The 18,190-nt window shown below is 38.7% G+C and overlaps 1 protein-coding gene across 41 annotated transcripts in view; it reads right to left on the bottom strand.

The window, feature by feature from the left end:
• Nucleotides 1-18,190, bottom strand: part of PARPBP (PARP1 binding protein) — a 282,808-nt gene that overhangs the window by 40,639 nt on the left and 223,979 nt on the right. For 19 of the 41 annotated variants that reach the window (XR_010114917.1, XR_010114918.1, XM_063614318.1 and 16 more), the window contains 2 exons: nucleotides 11,550-11,783; nucleotides 5,998-6,105 (listed from right to left, as the gene is read on the bottom strand). The exons of 5 other annotated variants lie outside the window; for them this stretch is intronic. Coding sequence is in view for 32 of the 36 variants with exons in the window: in XM_063614318.1 (XP_063470388.1) it covers nucleotides 5,998-6,105; nucleotides 11,550-11,783 (342 nt within the window). In the remaining 4 variants the exon portion in view is untranslated. Of the gene's footprint in view, nucleotides 1-2,039; nucleotides 5,146-5,984; nucleotides 6,106-11,549; nucleotides 11,784-18,190 lie in introns of those variants that run through there. 17 more of the 41 variants (XM_063614324.1, XM_063614327.1, XM_055240302.2 and 14 more) reach the window with 6 other exon arrangements.

Here is an 18,190-nt window from a genome sequence, read left to right as displayed (position 1 = left end):
TACTTCAGAATTTTAAAAGCAATGGTTTAGTACCTTAGGAAAAATAAAATGAAGTAAAATAAAATAAGGAAACAAAAATATTGTTTCTCAAATTCAATCCATTCACCTACTTGAAGACTCTGGTGTCATATTAGTAAACACATTTGATGGTCAAAATATTTCTTTGCAAGACTGCAGCCCAAAAATTCACATTAGGATTTTAATTAGAGCTACATTGACTTCCAGCCGGGTGCGGTGGCTCACGCCTGTAATCCCAGCACTATGGGAAGCCAAGGTGGGTGGATCACGAGGTCGGGAGTTCAAGACCAGCCTGGCCAACGTGGTGAAACCCTGTCTCTACTAAAAATACAAAATTAGCCAGGCGTGGTAGCACGTGCCTGTAATCCCAGCTACTCAGGAGGCTAAGGCAGGAGAATTGCTTGAACCCAGGAGGTGGAGGTTGCAGTGAGCTGAGATCGCGCCACTGCACTCCAGCCTGGGCGACAGAGTGAAACTCCGTCTCAGAGGGGAAAAAAAAATACAGGCCAGGCGCGGTGGCTCACGCTTGTAATCCCAGCACTTTGAGAGGCCGAGGCAGGCGGATCACGAGGTCAGGAGATCGAGACCACGGTGAAACCCCGTCTCTACTAAAAATACAAAAAATTAGCCGGGCGTGGTGGCGGGCGCCTGTAGTCCCAGCTACTCGGAGAGGCTGAGGCAGGAGAATGGCGTGAACCCGGGAGGCGGAGCTTGCAGTGAGCCAAGATTGCGCCACTGCACTACAGCCTGGGCGACACAGTGAGACTCCGTCTCAAAAAAAAAAAAAAAAAAAAAAAAAAAGAAATACATTGACTTCCAAAAAGATCTTGTAAAAAGAAAAATTAGAAACTGCAAGTAACAGAAGCATGGCTAGGAAGGTGGCTGCCAATTTCATACTCCTCAGAAAATCAAATCCATTAGTTGAACTAGCAGATAAAATTCTATTAGAAAATACAATCCAAGAAAGCAAAAGTTAGAAATTAGAGAATTAACACAATGAAACTATCAGTGTTGTTTAAATCAGGAAACTACATGCTTATAATCTTTACTCACAGATACCCCTTTAAACTTCATAAACTGAAGTTCTAAAAGCTTAATTCTTTTCACATATACAAATTGGTTCATTCCTCTTTAAAAATACAAATATAACAATTATAATTTCCTCCCTATAGCACATACAGGATAGATAAAAGAGATCTTTAAGTAATCTACCCTTTTGATACACAAATACACTGCTTAAGCGCCACCAAGAAAAGATCAGGCAATTTGGCAATCACTTTGTCAAGATTTGGGGCATCAAGAGAAAAGAAAGGAAATATAAGTGAAAAATTAATTTCAAGCAAGAGAAAATAGTTACAAATCTCTAAAAGGTACCAGGTCTTGGCAGAAAACATTCAAGGTGGGCTTGGGATATTTTCTTGTACCAGAAAAGAGGAAAATGCTTAAAAAGTCTACTAGAGCATGTAAAAAAGACCCAAAAACCTGCTTGAAGCAGCTTCCTCTATTTTAGCATCAAAGATTAATGAGTGTAACTCATTTTAAAACACTGAATAAATATAAATTCATGAATCCATATAATAGACACACAAAAAGGAGAATAAAAGAATAAATATCTAATTTGCTTATATTATATATAACTATTACACTAACCCCTAAATTGGTAGAGAATTAAGGAGTTAACCTTAGATTTTTAGAGAAGGGTACTTCATCTCATTTGATAAGATAAAGCTTTACTGAGAAATGGTAAGTAATTAAGGTAAAGACATAACAGAATCAGAAGCTCACTATTCTTTTTTTTTTTTTTTTTTTTTGAGATGGAGTCTTGCACTCCCTCCCAGGCTGGACATAACAGAATCAGAAGCTCACTATTCTTTTTTTTTTTTTTTTTTGAGATGGAGTCTTGCACTCCCTCCCAGGCTGGAGTGCAGTGGCACCATCTCGGCTCACTGCAAGCTCCGCCTCCCAGGTTCACACCATTCTCCTGCCTCAGCCTCCCGAGTAGCTAGGACTACAGGTGCCCGCCACCACGTCCAGCTAATTTTTTGTATTTTTAGTAGAGACGAGGTTTCACCGTGTTAGCCAGGATGGTCTTGATCTCCTGACCTTGTGATCCGCCCGCCTCAACCTCCCAACGTGCTGGGATTGCAGATGTGAGCCACCGCGCCTGGTCAGAAGCTCACTATTCTATAGATACTACAGAAATAACTGATTCAAGTCGGGATCATCAATGCTTAAAACCATTAGATAAAAGGTTATTGAGAAACAGGATATTTATACAGTGCCAAAGTGTCACCTCACAGATCTTTGCTGACAGCAAAGGAAAAACTACATCTTTCTACTGGAGAGACCTGGCAATTTAGGATAACCTGAGTTTGTTTCCCAATAAGATATAAAATGAAATACTCTGCATCAGTTAAGAAGTATTTCCTGGGAAATATTAAACCAAAATCTAAGCAAGATTTCAGATATCACTTCCAGTTTATTGGAAATACAGCAAATAGAGAAACAAGCTAAATAATACCACAAGGAATTAATCAGAAAAATTAAAAGAAAAAAGATTAGGGGAATTCTTCTAGAGTAAAAGAGTCTAAGGAGATATAAAACCATTTTGGGGACAAATGGAGAAATTTAAATACGGAAGTTAGTAAATGATATTTGAAAATACTTATTTAAGTTTTCTTATTTATTATATTGCAGTTATGTCATTATTTTTAGGAAATGTATGCTAAGGAATTTTAGGGATCCACATGTCAGCAACTTACTTTCAAATAGGACAGAAAAATATCAGATGCACATATAAAACTATTAAATCTAGGAAGGAGACACACAAGTATTTGAGGGCACTGATAAAATATATATTTTAAGTGCAATCTATTTAACATGGGACATATAGAAGAGTCTACCTCAGCAATGTTTGTCAAAAATGAAGGTGATTCACCAAATGTGTTAACTTACTGGAGCAGGTGATTTTGGAAGTAAATGCATTCTAGACCATTTATATATCGTATTTCTAAAACATGTTGGCTGGGCACAGTGGCTCATGCCTGTAATCCCAGCACTTTGGGAGACCAATGCAGGCAGATCACTTGAGGTCAGGAGTTCGAAGCCAGACTGACCATCATGGTAAAACCTGGTCTCTACTAAAAATACAAAAATTAGCCAGGCGTGGTGGCGCACGCTTGTAATCCCAGCTACTTGGGAGGCTGAGGTGGGAGGATCGCTTGAACCTGGGAGGCAGTGGTTGCAGTGAGCGGAGATCGTGCCACTGCACTTCAGCCTGGGCAACACAGTGAGCCTCTGCCTCAAAAAAATAATAAGCAAAACAAATAAAACAAAAATAATTAAAGTATGTTGAATATAATTTTACTTTTTTCAATACTCTTAAATTCTCATCTTGTCAATGGTGATTTTATTAATCACAGAAAGTTTGCCAAGAGTTAAGCCCTGTAAAATATTTAAGGTTAATTCTGGGCCAGGCGCAGTGTCTCACGCCTGTAATCCCAGCACTTTGGGAGGCCGAGGTGGGCAGATCACGAGGTCAGGAGATCGAGACCAACCTGGCTAACAGGGTGAAACCCCATCTCTACTAAAAATACAAAAAAAAAAAAAAAAAATTAGCTGGGCGTGGTGATGGGCACCTGTAGTCCCAGCTATTCGGGAGGCTGAGGCAGGAGAATGGCGTGAACTCAGGAGGCGGAGCTTGCAGCAAGCCAAGATCACGCCACTGCACTCCAGCCTGGGCAACAGAGCGAGACTCCATCTCAAAAAAAAAAAAAAAAAAGGTTAATTCTGAGCCAAATATGAGTGATCATGGTGTTACCAGGGGGTTCTTGTTCTTAGAGCTCCCAAGATGGTGGCGGGCCACTTCCAAGATGGTAGCAAGCCTCTTGTTCTCTGACCTGGGGTTCTTGGCCTCACAGATTCCAAGGAATGGAATCTTGGGCCATGCAGTGTTATAGCTCTATTAGAAGCCGTGGGTCACGGAAGAGAACCGTGGAGCCCAGCGACTAGTGTTCAGCTCGATTAGGACGAACCTGGGCATTTAGCCATGCAGGAACAATGGCAAGCCTTTAGTCCGCTCCGGAGTGGCAATGGGCGCCTCGCTAGATCAGGAGCACAGCGGACACCCTGCCGGATCCGGAGGGGTGGAAGTCAGCGGTGGGTCTGCAACAGCAGCAAACAGCAGTGGTGGACTGTGAGCAAAAGCTCAGCTCAAGCCATAACAAACACCGACCAGAAGAGTGTGCAGTTGCAAGATTTAATAGAGTGAAAACAGAGCTCCCATAAAATGGGAGGGGACCCAAAGGGGGTTGCCGCTCCGTGCTCGAATGCCTGCGTTTATATTCCAATCATTGTCCCTTCCCCTGTGCTCTCAGGCGATAGACGATTGGCTTTTCTTTACCCCCTGTTTTAGCCTAACTAGCATTTTAGTAAGCTGTCCTTACTACTTGATTGGTCGAGTGTGAGCTAAGTTGCAAGCCGCTTGTTTAAAGGTGGATGCAGTCACCTTCCCAGCTAGGCTTAGGAATTCTTAGTCAGCCTAGGAAATCCAGCTAGTCTTGTCTCTCAATGGCCTGAGATACAGTCTCAAGAGATGCTGAGAACATGTGCCCAGGGTAGTTGGGTTACAGCTTGGTTATGTATGTTTTTTTTGTTTTTTGTTTTTTTTTTTTGAGATGGAGTCTTGCTCTGTCACCCAGGCTGGAGTGCAGTGGTGCGATCTCAGCTCACTGTAACCTCCACCTCTCTGGTTCAAGCAATTCCCCTGCTTCAGCCTCCCAGGTAGCTGGGGTAGTATGTGTTTTAGAGAGACATAAGACATCAATCAGTACATGTAAGGTAAACATTGGTTCAGCCTGGAAAGGTGGGACACCTTGAAATGGGGCTTACAGGTCATGGGTAGATTCAAAAATTTTCTGATTGGCAAGCAATTGGTTGAAAGAATTATTATCTAAAGACCTGGAATCAGTAGAAAGGAGTCTCTGGTTTAAGATATGGGATTGTGAAGACCAAAGTTCTTATTATGTAGATGAAGTCTCATAGGTGGCCACCCTTAGAAACAATAGATGGCAAATGCTTCCTATTAAAAGGTGCTAGACTCAGTTATCTCTTCAGGACTGGGAGGGCCTGGAAGGGGAAAGATTTAGTTAATTAATAGAGATCCTTTACAAACGCAAATTCTCCTCCACAAAAGACAGCTTTGTAGGACCATTTCAAAATATGGCAAAGAAACATATTTTGGGGTGAAATATTTTTATTTCCTTCTCTGTCATGTGACGTTATGCCAGAGACAGGAAAGTAAACCACATTATAGAGGGTTAAATAAAACCCATCTGATGAGATGTTACAGTTTAGAAGGTATGACTCCCCAGGCCCCTTAAATAGGAATTGGGCAAGAGAGGAAAAAAGGTCATAGTTTAGTCCCCGTTTTCGTAAGTACTACTACTATGGTTAGTGGGGTTACCATATATGTTTAGGTACCTAGCATAGTATTCAGCTGAACGTAAATTATATTAAACCAAACTTGCATGTGGCACTACTTTTCGGTGGTTTATACGACAAATTCTATTATCTAAACTCCTGATATATGAGTTGTTCTAATGCAAGGGGTACAGACCAGATCTTTCAGTTGAGCATATTCTCCCAAGGATCAACCATCTAAAAGAGTAAATGTGAAGTTTACCAAAGAGAGTCAAAGAACTCTGAAAAACTGAACCTTCAATTACTTTCCTGATACTTTGAATGATAACTATTTTTGTTCGATGCCTGTTACCTTGGCCCCAAACCATAAAGACTCTTTTATCACATTCTCACCAGCCTCCAATGTATTATTCTTTGCGAATACAATTTTAAACAAAGTAAAGATTTGTATGTCTCTCTAAATAATGTTCAAAGCATTAGTAACTTTAAGGTACCACCAAATTCAGTGATTTGAAAGAGATTATAGTCTGCTTTAATTTACTCACAGTTTATCAGTACCTTTTCATTATCCTGATTGTATTTACTTGTTGGTGATGTTGGTATAGAAAGATCAGTTTCATCACCTACTGCATACTGTTTGCCAGACAGAAAATCCAGTAGTTGACTCTGTAGAAAACATAGAGTATTACTAATAAAATGCTATGCTGACTATAAAAAATACTTCACACAAAGCTCTACTCAGTGTCATTGATGTTTCAGTTGAGAGTATTACCTGACAGTTGTTAGCAATCATTAAGAATACATATAATTAAACTTCATAATGTAACTGCCCATGGGTTCTTCTTGTCTGCCACACAAATAAAGACTACGTAACTGCAGTAAAGAAAGAGTTTAGGGTCAGGTACCATGGCTCACACCTTTAATCCTATCACTTTGTGTGGCCAAAGCAGGTGGATTGCTGGAGCCCGGGAGTTCAAGACCAGCCTGGGCAACACAATGAAACTCTGTCTCTGCAAAAGATGCAAACAATCAGCTGGGCATGGTGGCGTGTGCCTGTAGTCCCAGCTGCTCAAGAGGCTCAGGTGGGATGATCACTTGAGCCCAGGAAGGCTGCAGTGAGCTGTGACTACACCACTGCACTCCAACCCGGGCGCCAGAGTGAGACCCTGTCTCAAAAGAGTTTAATAGGCACAAGGCTGGCCATGCCACGTGGAAGACAGAGTTAGTATTCAAACCAATCTCATCCAAAACTCATAGGTTAGGGGGTTTTCAAAGGCAGTTTGGAAGAAGGGGTGGGGGATGGCTAGGCTTGCTGCTGATTGGTGGGGGCAGAGATGAAATCGTAGGGGATCAAAGCTGTCGTCTTGCATGCTGAATTGTTTTTGGGTAGGTCCAGGTGGAGCCATGGGTGTCAGACATGCAAAGAACCTGAAAAGATATCTCAAAAGGCCAGTCTACAATAATGGTGTTATCTGCTTTTGTTTCAGTTAAGGAAAATTTGTCTTATAACAAATATATTTATATCAAATTATTATATATTTAATTATAGCCTCTTCTGCATCTGTTTCTGTTTAACTCCTTTTTTTTCTTTTTTTTTTTTTACTGTTCTCCTACTTGGAAAATTACTAAGTACTTCACGATTTCTTTACTTAATATTTTTCTTTGTGCTTTAAATATTTATTGTGCTTAATTTTCAAGAGACTAATTTTGGTCTGAATTGATCTACCATGTTGGGAACTCTTTTTTTTTAATTGTCAAGAAAATGATTTATTTTTAATAAATATCAGATGAAATTACTCTGAAGTATTTATCTCAATGTTATGCAATTACAAAAGAAAGTCTGCTGTTTTATACTTTCATGTTGTATTTGAAAAAGTGATAAATTTCTCTTATTTTTATCTGATAATTTTATAACCAGATAATAACTGTCACAGGAAAACAGTGAACAACTTGAATTGTCAGCTTATACAGGAGGAACTAGCTCATAAAACTTACAAATGTTTAAACATACTACACAGTAAATTCTTACCACATATTTAGAACATCAACAGATGAAATTTACAGTAACCCAGTAACTGCAACTACCAGCCTGCATCAAATCCCTTTTGTGAGTAATTTCATCATTACATCTCTGCTAGAAACCTTAAAAGAAATGTGGGTGCTCCCAGGGATAACTGGAACCTTGATCTGGAATACTTTCCACCCATCCTGCAGTTTGAGAGTAAATCTTTACACCTGTCTCTTAAAACAGAAGATCCTAGATGGACTTAGACTATATTATGTCCTGTGTTTTTCAATTCAGTCTGAGATTTCAAACAGGGGCTGCCATTTTTTCTTCCACTCTAGCAACAAGCTTTCATCTGCATCCCTGAGAAGACCCAGCCCACCTGCCCAACATCTGGGAAGAGGAGCAAGGAGGCAGCAGAGCAAGGGATGCAGTTGGAAATAAAAGCATTCTTTGGTTTTTAGGAAGAAAAAGGAAAACTTTTTGATAAAGTAGGAGATGCAAATATTTACAAAAATAAAATCTAGCTCTGTATTTGGTAACCATGTGTCCACAAAAAAAAGGCATTTCTCTGAGATGCCTGGACTTTGGAGGTTTGCTGCTGGTTTTATATTAAACTGAAGCTCCTTGGGTCCCTGGTTCCTTCTTCTCAGCTTGGACAGTGAGTTGGTGCCAGGTGGCTTCTTCAATGTTTTGCAGCAGGTGAGTTGGTGCCAGGTGGCTTCTTCAATGTTCTGCAGCAGGTGGCTTTCCCATTGTCTCACTTGCCACATGACAGCCACCAGCTTCGTCAGGTCTCGTCTCTTCTTCTGGACTGTGATAGGAATCCTAGGCAATCTCAAGTTTAGAGACCAGCTCCATGCTCAGAGGGACTCTCCCTTCTGCCACTCCTGAGTCAATGAGGCTGACACTGGTGGATCTTCCCCAGGAGCCAAGAGATCTGGCCTAGACAGCAGCAAGCTTCCTCTTTCTGAAAGTGGCTGTATAGTTGACCCCTGCCAGGTAGATCAGAAGGTCCTAAAAAGTGTGCAGGCATCGGGGACCCACCCATTCACTGATGTTGATGCACCTCCCAGCAGGCACAGGCTCCAACTAAGGACCATTTCTGCAGAGGTGCTACATTTTATGAGCTTTCTCAAGGGTGGCCTTCTCATCACAAAGAAGTTAAAGCCAAAAACCTACGCCTTTGGCTGCATTCTCCTGTGGGTAGTTGCAGCACCCTCTGCCATCCCCCCATCCCAGAGAGGCCAGCATCATGAAGCACCCATGGCACTCCCACCCAGACCCAGGTCCACGCAGGTGCACTGCCTTCTTCTTTTTTGTCAGATCCATAGTTTTATGTTGAGGTGCTATTCTTGAATTTTCCCAAGTACCTAACATTTACATGTAATCAAGTTGCTGTCATTCCCCTCTAGTAGCTCTGTTCTGTTAGGCATGTGTGTTGTCAGCTAACTCATCCTTCTCTGGCTGCTGGAAACCCTTAAATGGTGTGTTGTTTTCTTCATTAGCTTTTTGGGACTCAGATCTGACTGCTGAGGTAGCTTAAGTGATGACAGTTCTACAAGTAATAGAAATTGTATCTATACTTACAGAGCAGCAGCAGACAAACAGGCTACCAGTCATCTGCTGAGGCTAAGGAAGAGTTTTGTGTTCTCCCAAGCATCACCAACAAGAAGTGAGCCCATCTATTCAGCTACTTCTTGGCTTGAGGGTCAAGGAATATAGGTGTACCCACTGAGGTCATTTGCTGACCTTCCCCCAAAGACGTCCACAGATCTCTGAGGCTAAGCTCTTCTCAGAATTAACCATTTCTGCTCCTCACCCCAGGTGTCTGATCTTGTCTTCCAGATACTTGCTCAGTTCATGAGAAAACAAGCCCTGTATCAAATCTCTCTACTTAGACTCCAGTTACAATCTAGGCCTTGTATGCTCTGAGATACCCATGGGCCCTGAATCCATTTTCCTTAGGAGAGGAATCGTAAGTAGGGAGTGAAGAGGGAAGGGGTACTGTTTAAGTGATCACATTCCCCAAATTGCCCTGACTTAGCTTTATCTCAATTCCTCATAATCCCTACCTTATTTCAGCTACAACAAATATGAAACAAAGAAACTTTATCAGGATTATGAAAATTCAGGATCATGACATTCAAAACTGTTTGGAATATTCTAATATGTATCTTTAAAGAGACTTTTAGCAAAAATTGGGATTATACTTAATGAATTTTTGAGAAATCAATCTAGGGATATATTTTCCTGTCTACTTTTTCCCCGCACTGGAAATTTCCCTAGAACAAACAATAGTATCAGAGATTAAGTTGTTGATCTTCCAGGGTTAAAATGCAGAACATTTTCTACTTCATGTACTACCATCTTAGCAGCTTCAATTTTACTCCTGGTGACATGATGACATTTGGAGAGAGTCTCCCACAGAGACAACCTCAAACTTGTACCCTGATATATATCATACTATAACTTAACCCACTCAAATGAGGAAACTTATTAGAGGACTTAGACAAGGGCAAGGAATAGAAGGAAAACAATGTGCCCAAAGACCTCAGGTAGATTATATTGTTACTGGTTTTTAAGATCTTTGTTGTTCCTACAATCCAATACTGATATATGATTAAGCCTCTCTAAATCAACTATGAGAAAAACAGACAAAAATCATCTCTGTAAGCAAGCAAATAAAATATAGCTAAGGAAGAATTTAAAAAGCCATCTTTACAAGTATCCTTACCACAGTGTAGTTGTACATGTGTGTGGATATGTTTTGAGGAAGCTATAACAAGGCAAAGGTTTTTGTGATAGTTCAATGAGGCAAAGACAGCAAGCTGCCTGCCAATATCCATTCTCCCTTTCTTCCCTAGTAATACAGCTTTTGTTTTTATTCTGGCAAGATATTACCCAGAATAAGATCTATATTCGCCATCCTCCCTTGCAGCTTGTTGCAACCATGTGACTAACCTTTTGGCAATAAGATGAAAGAAAAAGCTATGTACCCTTAAGAGAAAAGCAAAGTGCTGTTCTTCCTTACTACTTCTTGGTACAAGGAATACCAGTATAATGAATATAATGGCTGGAGCTCCAACAGTCATCTTGGACCATAAAATGGTCTTGAGCGTAGGGACCAAGGACTAAAATGGGCAAGCAGAATGACAGAAAAAGTCCAGGTCTCTGATAACCATGGAGCTATCATATCAGTCCTGGTTGCATATCTTCAGACATCTTATATAAAAGAGTTATACTTTTATTTTCTCTAAATAACTATTGTAGTGGAGGTTTCTATGACAATCAGCTAAAACACTGTTCCCAAGTATTATATTGAAATATTTACAAAATAATTGAATATCTTACAAAATATAGTAAACATTTTCTTCTAATTCCAGCTACAGTTATTTATTGCCACTATTTAACTACTACTTTGTTGGCACTCAGTAAATGTTCAAATAACTAAAAATATTTCCAACACTTTAAAAATAACTAGATGTGCCCAAATATATTCTAAAACAGTTTATAAATTCTAACATAGACAAAACCAAACTGCAAGGGATACTACTCCATTTAATTTTTAAATTTATACTCCATTAAAAAAATGCTTGTGCAAAAAAAAATGCTTGTGCAAAAAAGGAATAGTCTATTATCTCATGTATATTGCATAATACTATATTCATAAAATAAATGATATTCATATGTAGTAAAATAACATTATTAATCCATAGAAAAAGTCATACCAATCATTTATCCAACATATGCCAAATGAACAGATGCACATTAAATCAAGAAAGTGAAATACAAAAGCAATCTTTGATATGATTCAAAAAGAAATCAGGCATTTGGGACTAATTTCTTTGTTACAACTTTTTGGTCTAATAAGAAGCTATTCTTATAGCAACTAAATAACAATAATACAAGTCCAAGAAAATTTACCACCAAAATATTTCTTTCAAGTAATACGTAGCTTTCAGGTAGCTAAATTTTCCCATTTTTAACATGATTCAGAAAGCAAAAACATTACCAAGTTACTATAACTGGTGATACTATAATTCAAAATAAATAGAGCTAAATTTTAATTTGATTAAAATAGAATCGTTTAAAAAATACTTACAGGGGATATTGTGTTATAATTTTCACAATTAGAAGTCAAAGCCCTACATTTTTGATAAACATCAATCAGATCTAACATATTACTATTCTTCAAGAAATCATCATAAATCTTCCTAATGTCCTCATAATGGTCAGTCATGTCCATATTTTCAACTGGTAAGTTCAGTTTCTCATGGAGCAAGTATTTCCATGTCAGTAAAACATCACTGAGAGAGACTGTAAATTCTCCACTGTGCTGAAAAAGATAATGCCAAAAAAAAAAAGATAAAGTTGGGTACCAGAATATTCAATAATTTATAACTGAGATAAGAAATACAAATTAAATTTTGGTAAAGTCGACATTCAATTTTTGTGGGTTTGAAGAGAACACCCAAGTTGAACTATGAGACAATTTTGGAAACCAGATATAAAAGAAAAAGGTTTTCATGATTTTATAAAATATGAACAACTAAGTCAAGTTTGCACATGACAAAACTGGTAAATACATAGCCACTATTACATTTCTTGAAATTCGTCAAATTTCTTCTACCTAAAATGGATGGATGGGTGGGCAGTAAACTATACTTAAGTACTATTGATGGGGGAAAATTTTGATTCTTTTTAGTTCCTTTTAGTTCTTTTGGCTAATCTATTTTTAATCTCGTATTTAAAATTCTCATTGCCATAGTGAATTCCCACATAACATAATATTCCAAGGATTTAATCTTAAAATATGGTCCTAAAGATTAATTTTTTAAAATTATGTTTCATTACTATTACTAGGAAAGCAAAACATCAGTGCTAAAACCTTGAGCCATTGCTTTTCGGCCTTTTGGCTAAGATCAAGTGTAAAACCTTGAGCCAGAGATTAATTTTGATTCTTCTCAGCTCATGGACACATGAAACTGTAACAAACAAGTGCTAAAAAGACACAGGTTTCTTTCTATAAGTTGTCAGATGTTAGTAATCAAGCAAAATTATTCTTTTTCTTTCTCTTTTTTGACAGAATTTCTATTTTTCCCATAAGAAATAAAACAGATTATAACCTGGCTACAGTGACATATAGTTGCTTAGAGACCCACTAATGTTACCAACATGTTTGCATGCTAATATTTTATCTAACTATAAAGCTTTCTTTAAAGTCTTCTTCAACATCTGCATAATAAATTCTCTCAGTGAACAAGCTGAAAGTTTTTTTTATTGATTCCATTCTGCTCCCTCATTAATATTCTAGAAATTAATAACGATGCCTTCCAAAAGCTGCCAGCCCAAATTCAGCAAAAATTAAATTCTAACTACTCCTTTCTAATACATCATGAGTACTAAATATTTTTAAGTATCCATACATGGTTTATGAAATGTAATACATTGCTGTCTTCCATAGTTAAGCTCCTTTAATATTTTAGTAGTTTCCACTAAACACCAAGATCTGTCCATTCATTGCATTTGAAGAAGGGTGGGTATTCGAGTACAACTATAGTTCACTAGAACTAAACTACAATATAAACTTTACACAACAAAAACAGAAAGAAATCAAGTACTCCTAAATATTATTTTCTATATATTTGACCCTTTTAAATCTACATTTTTATACTTCCTATAATAATTAGCCACTGTTACTACTTACTATCCACATTTAAGACTAAGTGTCTGAACTGCCTTAAAATAAGCAGCTCTTTACTCATCTATATAAACACAACTAAAAAAATTATCCTCACTGTCCTTAGTGCAGGGGCCTGTTGTGTCATGAAAATGGAAATTAATTCTATTTCATGCAACTAGTTCAATGAATAACCAAAAAAAAAAAAATCAGTAACTCTCAAACATTGGATCTATTCTCCAAATGTAGGACATATTTGTAATTTTCCAGCATTGGACCAAAAACTGTATACACTTACTCCCCAACCCCACAAAGGTTACACATCAGAAAATTTCCAATGGTACTTAAATAAATCCAGTTATTTAGAGTTCTAAAACTAAACTGTTTTATCTCAAAAATTCCTAACACTATTTTTAGTCTGACATCCTTCATGTTTAAAATAAATTAAGATTTTGTGTAATGTAAATGCACAACTTATTCTTACCCTTTTGACTATAACTAGTTAAACTATGCAAGCTCTTGATCTTGTGAGAAACAGTTTTGACTAGATTAACAGTGTTTATACTGGGATTGTAAAAACATTTTAAATCCAAATAAAAATGCACTCCAGATATCAGTTTTCATGATCAGGTGCCCACCATGACAGCATATTCTATTATTCAAACCAGTAACAACAGATTGAGAGAGTCTGTGGTCAAATCAGAAAATATTTTGCTAGGAAAACATGCCAGCTGGCTAATATATGAAGAAAGTTCAAAATGTTCACCACTTTAATTCTCTGATGGACATAAGAAGGATTGTATTGCACAAGAATAAAATGAGAAAATCAAGAGTTACACATTTTCCAGAGCATTTGTAGTTTGTACATTATATCATATTGTTGTCATAACTCAAAATTTTAAATAAACTTTACATTTTTAATTGACTAGACATTTTGTTGTCGTTACAGAAAAGATAGGCCTACTTAAGAGCACTAATGGGCTATGTGACCTTGGGTAAGATACTGAAACCCCTGAGTCAGTTCCCTTGGTTATAAAATGAGATTACACAGATTAAATAACACCTGACAAATGATAGTAATCAAAAATGTCAATTTCCTTTCTCTTCTCCTATTTAAAGTAAAATCATTGTTTTGAGGGGAAAGAGTGGTGATAAAACATAATACAATTTTAAAAACCTGTTTATTCTTGTTAGTTCACAGTTACATCATTTTCAAATCTAACAGTCACAGGTACTGTAATTGCTTTCCATAAAGGTATAAAATTAATACCTTCATCTGTTTTATGCAATGGAATATTGTAAGTTTCTCAATAAGACAATTTAAGGCAAAAAACAAAAAAATAGCCTCTATTAACAAGATTGTCAGTCAGATACAAACTAAGAAGCTAGTTCCAAAGAAAGAAAGCCAAAGTATTATTTGCCTCCTAATAAAGTCATACACATTCGCCATATAATGAAGTCAAAAGTCCTCAATGAATCTATAAAGGTTAAATCTTTAGGAGGAGGTTCCAAGATGGCCAAATAGGAACAGCTACAGTCGCTCCCAGCATGAGTGACGCAGAGACGGGTGATTTCTGCATTTCCAACTGAGGTACCAGGTTCATCTCACTGGGGCTTGTCAGAGAGTGGGTGCAGTGCATGGAGCATGAGCAGAAGCAGGGCGGGGCATTGCCTCACCCAGGAAGCACAAGGGGTCGGGGAACTCCCTTTCCTAGCCAAGGAGAGCCGTGAAAGACGGCACCTGGAAAATCGGGACACTCCCACCCTAATACTGCGCTTTTCCAATGGTCCTAGCAAACAGCACACCAGGAGATTATATCCCGCACCGGGCTAAGAGGGTCCCACGCCCACAGAGCCTTGCTCACTGCTAGCACATTAGTCTGAGATGGAACTGCAAGGCAGCTGGAGGAGGGGCGTCCACCATTGCTGAGGCTTCAGTAGGTAAACAAAGTGGACTGGAAGCTCAAACTGGGTGGAGCCCACCACAACTCAAGGAAGCCCACCTGCCTGTGTACACTCCACCTCTGAGGGCAGGGCGTAGCTGAACAAGAGGCAGCAGAAACTTCTGCAGACTTAAACGTCCCTGTCTGAGAGCTTTGAAGAGAGTAGTGGTTCTCCCAGCACAGAGTTTGAGATCTGAGAACAGACAGACTGCCTCCTCAAGTGGGTCCCTGAACCCCAACTAGCCTAACTGGGAGGCACCTCCCAGTGGGAGCCGACTGACACCTCATATGGCCGGGTGCCCCTCTGAGACGAAACTTTCAGAGGAAGGATCAGGCAGCAACATTTGCCGTTCTGCAATATTTGCTGTTCTGCAGCCTCCACTGGTGATACCCAGGCAAACAGGGTCTGGAGTGGACCTCCAGAAAACTCCAACAGACCTGCAGCTGAGGGTCCTGACCATTAGAAGGAAAACTAACAGAAAGGACATCCACATCAAACCCCATCTGTACGTCACCATCATCAAAGACGAAAGGCAGATAAAACCACAAAGATGGGCAGAAACCAGAGCAGAAAAGCCAAAAATTCTAAAAAGCAGAGCACCTCTTCTCCTCCAAAGGAACACAGCTCTTCACCAGCAACAGAACAAAGCTGGACAGAGAATGACTTTGACGAGTTGAGAGAAGAAGGCTTCAGACGATCGGTAATAACAAACTCCTCTGACCTAAACGAGGATGTTCAAACCCATCGCAAAGAAGGTAAAAACCTTGAAAAAAGATTAGATGAAAGGCTAACTAGAATAAACAGGGTAGAGAAGACCTTAAATGACCTGATGGAGCTAAAAACCATGGCACAAGAACTACGTGATGCATGCACAAGCTTCAGTGGCTAATTCATCAAGTGGAAGAAAGGATATCAGTGATTGAAGATCAAATTAATGAAATGAAGCGAGAAGACAAGTTTAGAGAAAAAAGAGTAAAAAGAAATGAACAAAGCCTCCAAGAAATATGGGACTATATGAAAAGACCAAATTTACATCTGATTGGTGTACCTGAAAGTAACAGGGAGAATGGAACCAAGTTGGAAAACAGCCTTCAGGATAGTATCCAGGAGAACTTCCCCAACCTAGCAAGACAGGCAAACATTCAAATTCAGGAAATACAGAGAACTCCACAAACATACTCCTCGAGAAGAGCAACTCCAAGACACATAATTGTCAGATTCACCAAAGTTGAAATGAAGGAAAAAATGTTAAGGGCAGCCAGAGAGAAAGGTCGGGTTACCCACAAAGGGAAGCCCATCAGACTAACAGCGGATTTCTCGGCAGAAACTCTACAAGCCAGAAGACAGTGGGGGCCAACATTCAACATTCTTAAAGAAAAGAATTTTCAACCCAGAATTTCATATCCAGCCAAACTAAGCTTCATAAGTGAAGGAGAAATGAAATCCTTTACAGACAAGCAAATGCTGAGAGATTTTGTCACCACCAGACCCGCCTTACAAGAGCTCCTGAAGGAAGCACTAAACATGGAAAGGAACAACTGGTACCAGCCACTGCAAAAACATGCCAAATTGTAAAGACCATCGATGCTAGGAAGAAACTGCATCAACTAACAAGCAAAATAACCAGCTAACATCATAATGACAAGATCAAATTCACATATAACAATATTAACCTTAAATGTAAATGGGCTAAATGCTCCAATTAAAAGACATAGACTGACAAACTGGATAAAGAGTCAAGACCCATCAGTGTGCTGTATTCAGGAAACCCATCTCACATGCAGAGACACACATAGGCTCAAAATAAAGGGATGGAGGAAGATCTACCAAGCAAATGGAAAACAAAAAAAAAAGCAGGGGTTGCAATCCTAGTCTCTGATAAAACAGACTTTAAACCAACAAAAATCAGAACAGACAAAGAAGGTCATTACATAATGGTAAAGGGGTCAATTCAGCAAGAAGAGCTAACTATCCTAAATATACATGCACCCAATACAGGAGCACCCAGATTCATAAAACAAGTCCTTAGAGACCTATCAAGAGACTTAGACTCTCACACAATAATAATGGGAGAGTTTAACACCCCACTGTCAACATTAGATAGATCAATGAGACAGAAAGTTAATAAGGATATCCAGGAATTGAAATCAGCTCTGCACCAAGTGGACCTAATAGGCATCTACAGAACTCTCCACCCCAAATCAACAGAATATACATTCTTTTCAGCACCACATCACACTTATTCCAAAATTGACCACATAGTTGGAAGTAAAGCATTCCTCAGCAAATGTAAAAGAACACAAATTATAACAAACTGTCTCTCAGACCACAGTGCAATCAAACTAGAACTCAGGATTAAGAAACTCACTCAAAACCACTCAACTACATAGAAACTGAACAACCTGCTCCTGAATGACTACCGGGTATATAACGAAATCAAGGCAGAAATAAAGATGCTCTTTGAAACCAATGAGAACAAAGACACAACATACCAGAATCTGTGGGACACATTTAAAGCAGTGTTTAGAGGGAAATTTATAGCACTAAGTGGCCACAAGAGAAAGCAGGAAAGATCTAAAATCGACATGCTAACATCACAATTAAAAGAACTACAGAAGCGAGAGCAAACACATTCAAAAGTTAGCAGAAGGCAAGAAATAACTAAGATCAGAGCAGAACTGAAGGAGATAGAGACACAAAAAACCCTTCAAAAAAATCAATGAATTCAGGAGCTGGTTTTTTGAAAAGATCAACAAAATTGATGGACCACTAGCAAGACTAACAAAGAATAAAAGAGAGAAGAATCAAATAGACACAATAAAAAATGATACAGGGGATATCACCACCGATCCCACAGAAATACAAACTACCATCAGAGAATAAAATAAACACCTCTAAGCAAATAAACTAGAAAATCTAGAAGAAATGGATAAATTCCTGGACACATACACCCTCCCAAGACTAAACCAGGAAGAAGTTGAATCCCTGAATAGACCAATAACAGGCTCTGAAATTGAGGCAATAATTAATAGCCTACCAACCAAAAAAAGTCCAGGACCAGATGGATTCACAGCTGAATTCTACCAGAGGTACAAAGTGAAGCTGGTACCATTCTTTCT

This window comes from Symphalangus syndactylus, chromosome 13, assembly GCF_028878055.3.
Source record: "Symphalangus syndactylus isolate Jambi chromosome 13, NHGRI_mSymSyn1-v2.1_pri, whole genome shotgun sequence".
NCBI classification, from domain to species: Eukaryota; Metazoa; Chordata; class Mammalia; order Primates; family Hylobatidae; genus Symphalangus; species Symphalangus syndactylus.
The sequence above is the reverse complement of the archived record's forward strand: the minus strand, read 5'-3'. Positions and strand labels throughout refer to the sequence as shown.